Raw genomic sequence first — 10326 nt, forward strand, 5'->3', positions numbered from 1 at the left:
GATGCTTTATGATTCCGAAAATTAAAATGCATTTAAGGCTGTCTCTTGTGTCCCCAGCAGCCTCCAGCCATTATGGAGATCTCAATCAACAGCCATAAAAACACAAACACAACCACTACCTGCTGGAGGGCTGGTAACCTTTTTTTTTTTTGCTCTTAGAAAGGGGCCTTTTTACCTGAAATAAAAGAACCAAATGTCTGTCCGTTTGTTTGTTATTTCATTACATGAAAACGTCTAGACAGATTTTTAACGAGTGTATAGGGTAAATGTGAAATATCATTAGGTGTCGTCCAGTCATTTTTGACTCATAGCAACCCCATGTGATAGAGTAGACCTGCCTCATTGGGTTTTCTAGGCTGTAATCTTTTTGGGAGCAGATCACCAGGTCTTTCTTCCATGGACCCATTGGCTGGGTTCAAATCGCCGACCTTTCAGTTAGCAGTCAAGTGCTTAACCATTGCACCACCAGGACTCCTGGAATAGTTTCACTTAAAATGCAAGCCATATCACCAAAACTCATTGCCGCTGAGTCGACTCCAACTCATAGTGACCCTATAGGACAGAGTAGAACTGCTCCGTAGGCTTTCCAAGGCTGTAAATCTTTACGGAAGCAGATTGCCACATCTTTCTCCTGTAGAGTCACTGGTGGGTTCGAACGACCAACCTTTCCATTAACAGCCTAGTGCTTTAACCACTATGCTACCAGGGTGCCTTATAAGCCACGTAGAACTCACAAAATTTACCTACTCGGGGGCATAGTAGCTGAAACTGAGTTACAACCAGGAGGAGGAAGAGCTGGTTTGGAGAACTGGGCTGTATGTGGTAAGGCGCTGAGGCAGAGAAGTCAACAGTGGTTGGATTTATGAACGAATGGCAAGTAGAAGCTGCCAGGGCAGCTGAGGGGCTGCCTGGTGATAGTGCTGCTTCTAGGGCTGGAGCAGGGTTAGAGGCTGCAGGGACACTTTTTTTTTTTAAATTGATGACATACCAGGCAAGGAGCCCTGATGGCACAACGGTTAAATGCTCAGCTGCTAACGGAAAGTTGGTGGTTCGAACCCACCCAGCTGCTCCATGGGAAAAAAGACCTAGAGATCTGCTCCCGTAAAGATTACAGCCTAGAAAGTTCAATGGGGGCAGTTCTCTGTCACAAAGGGTTGCTATAAGTTGAAATAGACTCAACAGTACCCAACAACAGCAACAACGACAACATGCCATGCACTGGGTGCGTACTAAGGATACAAAGTTGAAAACTCCAGCAATTCCCAAACCCTGCCAGGCATTAGAATCTCTGAGGAGCTTATTTGTTTCTTACAGGGTGTCCTGACTGAGGCCCTGCCTCACAACCACACCCATGGCTCTGAATCATACAGCAGGTCTGGGAAAAAGATGGAATATTCCAACTTTCCACCTTCGGCTTTCTCCTCTACACCCAGATATCCATATGTTTTGGCAAAAAGGTTTGGGGCATGTACCTCCCAGTGTAGGTGTATATATTTATTTTTTTTTAATGCAATAACCCCTCATTCCTCTCTCCCTCTAGCCCGTGGTAACCACTGTTCTACTTTTGTCTCTATGTATTTGCCTACACAGATAATGCATGTAGGTGGGATCACAATATTTGTCCTTTTGTGTCTGACTTACTTCACTCAGCATGTTTTCAAGGTTCATCCATGTCATAGCAGGCACTGGAGCCCTGGAGGCACAATGGTTAAGTGCTGGGCCTCTAACCACAAGATAGGTGGCTCAAACCTACTTAGCTGATATATGGGAAAAAGACTTGGCAATCTGCTTCCGTAAAGATCACAGCCAAGAAAACCCTATGGGGCAGTTCTACTTTATCCCATGGGATTGCTATGAGTCGAAATCAACTCCACGAGTCCTAACAACAACCATTATTCCACTGTATGGATATACTGTATTTTGTTTATCCATTCATCTGTTGATGGACAATTGGGTTGTTTCCACATTTTGGACATCGTGAATAGTGCTGCAGTGAGCCCTGGTGAAAAAGTATCTCTTTACAGCTGGCCCTGCTTTCAATTTTTTGGGGGGGAGATATATGCCTATGAGTGGAATTGCTGAGTCCCTGGGTGGTGCGAACAGTTAACACGCTAGACTGCTAACTGAAAGGTTGGAGGTTTGAGTCCACCCAGAGGCGCCTTGGAAGAAAGGTGTGGCAATCTACTTCCAAAAAATCACCCTATGGAGCACAGTTCTTCTCAGACAGACACGGGGTCGCCATGAGTTGGAATCAACTCGATGGCAGTTGGTACTGATATAATAACTCTATGTTTAACTTTCTGAGGAACTGCCAAACTTTTCCACAGCGGCTGCACCATTGTATATTCCCACCTACCTCTTCCACATGTCTTTAAGGGTGGGAGTGACAGCAGTGGTAACGCACAATCTGTGAGATGCCCTCGGGCGACATGAGCCTGGCCGTACCTCCTTGGCCTTCACCGTGAGCGGGCACACCTCCCGTGTCAGGTCCATGAGGCACAGGTCCTGTGAGGCGTAGCCGTTGATGCAGTAGGCGTCGTAGCCAGAGCCAATGAGCATGGAGCAGAGCAGCGTGCTGAAGTCGAAGCAGTTGCCCTTCTGGTACTTGAGCACCGTGGTCGAGGAGTACAGGTGCGTGGGCTGGGCACAGCAGGCTGGTCAGCACAGTTGGCACCTGGTGCCCCCACCTGGCCATCCCGCCAGGCACAGCCCACCTGTCAGCGTGTGCCAGCTGGACCCCAGCAGTGCTTTTAACCCTTGTGGGTTAGGGAGCCTGCTAAGACTGAGATGAAAACCACGGACTCCATGCCCAGGAAACACATGCCACATGTTGCATAATTTTAAGAGGCTTGTGAATTTCCTGAAGGAAAACCATGTCTGGCCTGGAGAAGCTTTAAGCATGCTTCTGGGTCCGATGCTCTCTGATTGGCAACTTTATTGTTTTACTCCCAAGTTCCCCTTACTTTCTATGCCCCGCCCTTTCCTTCTCTTCCCTTTATCAGTTCCCCACCATTGACCTGCCCCTTATTTCCTCCCTTCTCAACAAGAAGCTGACTGAGCGGGTCGGGAGCCCAAAGCTGAAGCTGAGTGAGGGCTGTGAGCATGGGGCCTTACCCTCTCTCTCCTTTCCTCACCCCCTAAAGTCGTGAAAATGAGACTCTTTTACCCCTTCTGGGCTTGCTGTGTGACTCTGGGCAAGTGCCCCGCCCTCTCTGGGCCCATTTTCCCGTTGCGGGTCTCTGAGAGCTAGGGGCCAGACAGGCTCATGGGCTGTGGCCTGAGCCCAACTAAGCCTCCTTCTCCCAGCTTCAGTCTGTTTTCCCATTTTAAGTTTCAGGGGCCTGAGGATGCATCCTGGAGTGGTGCTTACCGGCTTGAGGGGGTCGGGCAAGGGCATCATGGTGAGGAAGTCGGAGACAAACTGGGCACAGGTGTCCCAGTTGTACAGCTCAGGGAAGGGCATCAGCGTGGGCCGGATGGTCGTGCTCACGAACTTCTGCAAGGGGAGAGACCTGGTGTAATGTATGGAATTGTGTCCCCCCAGATATGTGCTGGAGTTCTAACCCCTATACCTGTGGGTATAATCCCATTTGGCAGAGGATTTTCTTTGTTATATTAAAGTGGCCATATCAGTAGGGTGTGTCTTAACCCCAGTCACTCTGGAGATATAAAAAGAGCAGATTAGACATAGGACAAGCAAGCACAAATGGAGGAAAGATAAATGCCACCTGGAGATCTCCAAGGAATGCCAAGAAGCTGAGACAAGGATTTCCAGCTACAGCCCACAGAGGGAGCCTTCCCCTAAAAGCCAGTGTCCTGAATTCCGACTTCCAGCCTCCTAAATTGTGAGAAAATAAATTTCTGTTTGTTAAAGCCACCCACTTGTGGTATTTCTGTTACAGCAGCACTAGATGACTAAGACCCTGGCAAGGGAGGCCACGTGCAGTGGGGACCCTGTGAGACTTGTTGCTAGGTGGGACCTTCCTCAAATCCACAGGGAAGGCCCTAGAGGCCGGAGCAGGCTCAGGAGGCCAGGCCCTGTGAACACCAGGTGGCAGGGCAGCCCCTGGCCCTGGTAGCACCAGTTCCCCCACACTGGGTGGTGGCCTAGAGCTAGACCCCAGCTCTGCTACCGACTGTGTAAGCCAAGGCAAGTCCCCTCACCTCTCTGAGCCTCAGTTTCCTCATCCGTAAATGGGGACAATAACAGGACCTATCTTATAGTTGTCCCTGGGTAGCAAAAGTGATTAACACGTTCCACTGCTAACTGAAAGGCTGGCAGTTTGAGTCTACCCAGAGGTGCCTTGAAAGAAAGGCCTGGTGATCTACTTCCGAGAAGCCAGCCACTGAAAACCCTGTGGAGCATAGTTCTACTCTGACACATATGGGGTCACCATGATCAGAACTAACTCAATGGCAACCGTTTGTTTGTTTGTTTGTTTTAATTTTACAGTTGTTGGGGTGTTGGGAAGGTAATGCACAGGCCAGGCATATGGCAGCACTTGGTGGGGCGGCAGGATGACTGGGGAGGCCCTGATCACATCACTGGCACCCAGGGGACATACCAGCTTATTTTGGATGTGGGCTGAATGGGCTTTGAAAGATGTCTTCCTCCCACCTCCAGGAGACCAAGGAGGAGTGTGAGGCCCAGAGAGGCCTTTGAACACTGCCTGGGTCACCCAGCAAGTCGGAGTTGAACAGGGAGCCCCGGTCTTCTGCTTCCTGGGCTCCCCCACTATGGTCCTGGTAGTGTCCTGGTCTCCTTCCCAGGTGTAATGCCCTCCCCTGGGCCTATGGAGGTTCTGGGCCAGGGACAGCTGCACAGCCAGTGCAGCCTCCAGCCCCAGAGGTCGGCCCTGTCCAGCAAAGGGCAGAGAAATAAGACCAAGTAGACCAGGATGGGTCCCAGGGCCTGAGTGTTTCCATCATTCCTTCCAGCCCTGTGAGCCAGAGCAGGTCTCTGAGCCTCCCTGGGTCTCAGTTTCCCCATCTGTAAATGGAAGGCGTGGAATTAATTCAAAGGTTGCAAAACGGCCGCCCACAGGCCGGCAGGGACCCACAGACCTGTTTTATTTGGCCCACCAGGTGATTTTTAAAAATCTGTATTATCTGCCTGCATTTACAAACCAGAGATTTCCCCCAAAATCCCAGCTCCCCTCAACTCTTGATCTGCTAACCCAAGGTCTGCATTTCCCCTGCCATTAGTGGACCCCCTGGGCTGGGGCCTGTTGGCATTTGAGTTTATGCCCCTGCAGATTAGAAGCTGGGTGGGGCCTGACTCTGCTCTGACCCCCGGGAGGTCTGTGCTGTGGCTGCAGACCCTGGAGAACCCAACCCACCACCCTCCACCTTCCACCCTCTGTTCTCTGTCCCGCCCCCCCAATCCACCCTTCCCCATCCTCTGTCCTCCCCGGCCTTACAGGCACTTCACATTCATTCAGCGGGTACAGTAAGAGGGGCACGCGGTCTGGGCACAGGTGGCTGTACTGGCGAGAGAAGTTGTCTGCCACCTGTAGCAGCTGTTCCTCCCTGGGTGTGTTGACTTTGTAGGAAGGGGGCAGATTGGCGATGTCAATGGTATCATCAGTCCTGTGCCCGCAAGAGGGGTGGCGTTAGTTCGTGGGAGGCCATGCCTGGCACATAGGGGATCCTCAGTCCACCTTAGCTGTGATAGACTCTACCCCTCCCTCATTTAATCCTCACAACTTCGTAGGAGGCAAGTATTATTATCAGACAGAAGAACTCGGGCACAGAGAGGTGAAGTGACTTGCCCAAGGTCACATAGCTAGTAAGACTCAGACCAGGCAGTCTGAAAGCCAAGCCCTCACTCTTATCCACCCATCTCCCTGTCCTGTCCTGGCCCTGCCTCCCAGCCCAGGCACCATCATTCAGTCTGGCTCCTTGGTCCCCAGCCCTGCTTGAAGCCCCAACCCTGGCACTCACGGGGGGTCCCCTGGGATGGGGACCTTGATCTCTGACAGCTTCTGCTCCATGTCTCTCAGCAACTCCGGCGTCAGGGTGGTTGCCTCCTTCCGCAGCAGCTTAGGCATTTTCTCGGGCCTCGAGAGTCGTTCTGTCCCCTCCTCACGCTCGGCCTCCTCCTCCTCCTCCACTTTCTCCCTCAGGACCTCCATCCTGGCGCAGCCCTGGAAATGGAGGAGGGACAAAAGCACTCAGAATGGCTGGTTGGCAGCCGGGGAAGGAGGAGCCAGCAAGCCCACTAGTGTCACTGGGGGGCCTACGAGGTGGTTTTAAGTGGCTTAGATCACAGAGGGAGACAGTGATTCCTTTTAAATTCCTTTTCAGTCGAGGAGAAAGTCTCACTTTGGTGCTAGCACATCTGTAACTTCTTTCTAACACTCGCAAATCTCCCTTTAAAACAAAGGCAAAGCTGGCCTCAGCTATTGTCAGGGCAGCAGGAGGTGACCCAAACTTAAGGTTGATTTCCTTTTAGTATATTTAACAATTATTTTGTCTTTATAGCAAGTGATGCTAATGCTGTAGTATTATAAAGCCTCCTTAAGGCCAATAAAGGAGCACTGGTGGCCCAACGAGGAGCCCTGGTAGCTCAGTGGTAGAAGTGCTCAGCTGCTAACCTAAAGGTTGGCAGTTCAAACCCACCAGCCACTCCATGGGAGAAGATGTGGCAGTCTGCTTCCGTAAAGATTTACAACCTTGGAAACTCTATGGGGCAGTTCTACTTTGTCCTATAGGGTCAATATGAGTTAAAACTGACAGCAATGGATTTGGCTTGGTTTTGGTTTGGTGGTTAAGTGTTCAGCTGCTAACCCAAAGGTTGGGGGTTCAAACCCACCCAGTGGCTCCATGGGAGAGAGACACGGTGGTTTGCTCCCGTAAAGATTACAGCCTAGGAAACCCTATGGGGCAGTTCTATTCTGTCACGTGGGGTCTCTATGAGTTGAAAATCGACTTGATGGTACCTAACAACAAGGCCAATACGTGAATTGGTTTAAAGTATGATAGTAAGGTGATACAGAATATGGCAACAACAAAAACAAAAAAAATGAAGGTGGCAGGTGAATGATAGCTCATCTCACCAAATTTGGAACTGAGGTGCAGAGAGGGAAAGGGCAGGGCAAAGGCACCCGGATGAGGGGCAGAGTGGGGGATGGGAACACACAGTCTGGGCTCTCCTGGCCAACACCTGTGTCAACCCAAATATGGGTGCCATTTTTCAAGCCATACCAGGGCACTTAGAAAGGCCATAGCGGTGGCCACAGAGCAAAGCTGACCACCAGCTACCAAGCCAAATATCCAGCCCCCCTTCCAAACTACAGAACCACAATTTTGTTGCGGGTAGCAATTGCTCAGTTTAAAATTCTCAGCTTCCCAGACTCCCTTGCAACTAGGGGTGGCCCTGTGATATCACCCAGTTCTGGCCAATGAAATGTGAGCAGAAGTTGCTGGGAGGGATTTCTGGGAAGACTTAAAAGGGCCAGACCCAGCTGGCACAGACCCTTTGCCCTTGCCCTCCTCCTTCCTCCTGCTTGGAACAGGGATATCAAGTAGGAGGTGGGGCAGCCAATGTGTGACCATGAGATGACCCACACGAAGATGGAAGTCCTGCTAAGGCACGGTGGAAACACTGGGGGAGCCGGGGTCCCTAGTGGCACTGTGAAGCCACCATCTCAGGCCTGGAGTGCCACCTCCAGACTTCCGTGTGAGAAAACTCAGCCTCTATTGTTTAAACCGCCTTCACCAGGTTTCTGCTATAAGCTGCTGAGCCCTGTCCCAGCCAATCTGCCAGCCTCCTGCCTCCAGCTCAGCTCTCTCTAGCACCCCACCTCAAATATCTATTTTCTTCACAACAAACAGAGCACAGGTCCAGAGAGGAGAACTGACCCACAGGATGCATGTGGGGATGAGTAGGGGTGATATTGAGGACTGGGGAGAAAAGAGCAAGGGTGGAGCCAGGACTGAGTAAAGAAAAGGGACCAGGATGGAAAGGCTAGCCCCCTCCCCACAACCCACCCCTGCCCTGCTGCCTCAGCTTCTTGGGGAGGCGAGTGACTGGCCACCAGCCTTGGACCAAGCCTGTTAGGGAGGGAAAACCTGGTCCGATCTCATATATACCACTTCCATTTGATGATGGAGTGCTGCTGTGCACGTCCGACTCTATGACTTTGTGTGTCACACAACACCCATTTCATGATGGGCAGCTCAGGGCTCCTGGTGACTCGGTGGCTCATAGTTAAGCATTCAGCCTCTACAAAGGCTCAGTAACAAGCCAAAAACTGTTTCTCAAAGGAGAGTAGTTATCTGCAGAGGATGGCGGGGCTTTCGTCCAAAAGCTAGGTGTCCGCACTGTGATTTACCAATTTAAAAGCAAACAAACAAAACCCCATTGCCATCAAGTTGATTCCAATTCATAGCAATCCTACAGAACAGAGTAGAGCTGCCCCACAGGGCGTCCAAAGCTGTAAATCTTTATGGAAGCTAACTACCACATCTTTCTCCCTCGGAGCAGCTGGTGGGTTCAACCCACCAACCTTTTGCTTGGCAGCCGAGCACTTAGGAACTGCATCACCAGGACTCCTGATTTACCAATACGGGGCTGTCAACAGCATCTCTATCTGCCACGGACACTTACAGTACCATTGGATCTGCTAGATTATACGGCCCAAGTGGCAGAGCAGCTTCCATGCTTGCCTGGACCTGAACCTGTGACGATTCTATGAGGTAGACACTATTATGATAGAAAAAGATGGGAAAATTGAGGCCTAGGGAGGCTAAGCGTACTGACAAAGCTAGTAAGTGGCAGATCTGGGATTTGAACCCATATATTTCTGGCTCTGAAATCCACGTTCTTAAGGGCCTAATGAGATGGGGGAAGTCTCAGAGGGATGGTGGGGATGGAGGTGGAGACTGAGGTGAGCAAGAAAAGAAGTGTGACTGGAAAAGGCCAAGGTGCCAGAGACACTGGTATCACTGGGATTGGTGTCACCCAGTGTGGTAACTCATGGTGTCATCCCCTCCCTCATGGACCACCTCCCATACCAGACCGTAAGAATCCTTAACAATGTTTTTTGTACTAATGTTACCCATAAATTGTAATTCCCGTATCTCACCCCTTCTTTTCCTTTAATTACTACTGCATTCTCAAAAACGTTATTGATACAGGTCCACAAGTACTAATTACAACAATATTGTAGCTAAAACATCAGAAAATTTGACAAAATCAGCAACTAGGAAAACACCAACAGCAAGTGTATGTAGCATGCCAACGAAACCACGCAATTCGAAGCACAATTGTAATTGTGTGGTAAAGACAGCTCTGACCGGAGGGCATTAGAAGGTTCAAAAAGTAAATTAGCCTAGAGTTTCGGCCTTGTAAATAGAGTGATACATGTAAGCTGGGCTCATGAAAAATGTTTTTGTTGTTATAACTAACTATAGGGATATTTTTATTAAAAATAATAAATTTCTGCTGAAACACTGCACAAAAATTTTATAGACAGTCATTTTGGTGTCACCCCCTCTGACAGTGTCACCGGTGTGGTCAGCACCTCCTGCACCCTCCAAGTTTCCTGGGCCCTCTCCAGAGGCCATGGACTCTGAACCCCCTCCCCAGCAGCAGCCTCTTCCTACACACACACACACACACACACACACACACACACACACACACACACACACACACACGAGACAGAGACAGACAGAGACAGAGAGACAGAGACAGAGAGAGACAGAGAAAACTTCCCCAGAAAGTTAGTGCGGGAGGCCTCCAGGCTGAAAAGCCCTCTTACCACCACCACCACTACCCTGTCAGGTAGGGTCTAGTCACCCGCAGTCCTCTGCTCTCTCCTCACCCCTTTGAGGGACAGCCTGTAGTGTCTGTTAGCCTATCTCCATAGGAACACTTTTCCGGAAGCTGGGGGCGGGTCTTGGGAAAGGAGGCTTCTGGGAAATGTAGTCTTCTCTGACTGCAGGTTCAGGCACAGAAGACCCTTGGGTACAGGTCCCTCTGCTGGTGCTGGTACTGAAGCCAGCTTATATGAGCCCACAAGAGCTGATTATTAATGTGCATTTCTCCGGTTATGAATGATTTTACACTTGTCTTCGTGTGCTAACTTGTTTGTCTTAGATGTTTCCTCCTCGGAAAACGCCTGTTTGAAACCTCTGCCCGTTTTTATCTATTGAGGAAGTCTTCTCGTGTTGGTTGGCAAAATTTCCACATGTTAATTTCTTGTTGGTTTTTGATGTTGCAGATATCTTCTCCCATTTTGTCATATGTCTGATAACTTTGTCCATGGTCCTTCATTAAACAGAAAGCCTTAATTTTGATGTAATTAAATGTATCTGGCT

General features: G+C 50.0%; 1 protein-coding gene across 1 annotated transcript in view; it reads right to left on the minus strand.

Annotated features, from left to right (window-relative positions):
* The window catches only part of DRC7 (dynein regulatory complex subunit 7), a 33713-nt gene extending 25697 nt beyond the window's left edge, over positions 1–8016 (minus strand). Inside the window, exons 1-4 of the mRNA XM_023555559.2 lie at positions 5944–8016; positions 5421–5589; positions 3371–3496; positions 2446–2640 (exon numbers count right to left, since the gene is read on the minus strand). Of these exons, the coding sequence (XP_023411327.2) occupies positions 2446–2640; positions 3371–3496; positions 5421–5589; positions 5944–6134 (681 nt within the window). The 5' untranslated portion in view covers positions 6135–8016. The remainder of the gene's footprint in view (positions 1–2445; positions 2641–3370; positions 3497–5420; positions 5590–5943) is intronic.
* Positions 8017–10326: the final 2310 nt, after the last annotated feature.

This window comes from Loxodonta africana, chromosome 21, assembly GCF_030014295.1.
Source record: "Loxodonta africana isolate mLoxAfr1 chromosome 21, mLoxAfr1.hap2, whole genome shotgun sequence".
Lineage (NCBI taxonomy): Eukaryota > Metazoa > Chordata > Mammalia > Proboscidea > Elephantidae > Loxodonta > Loxodonta africana.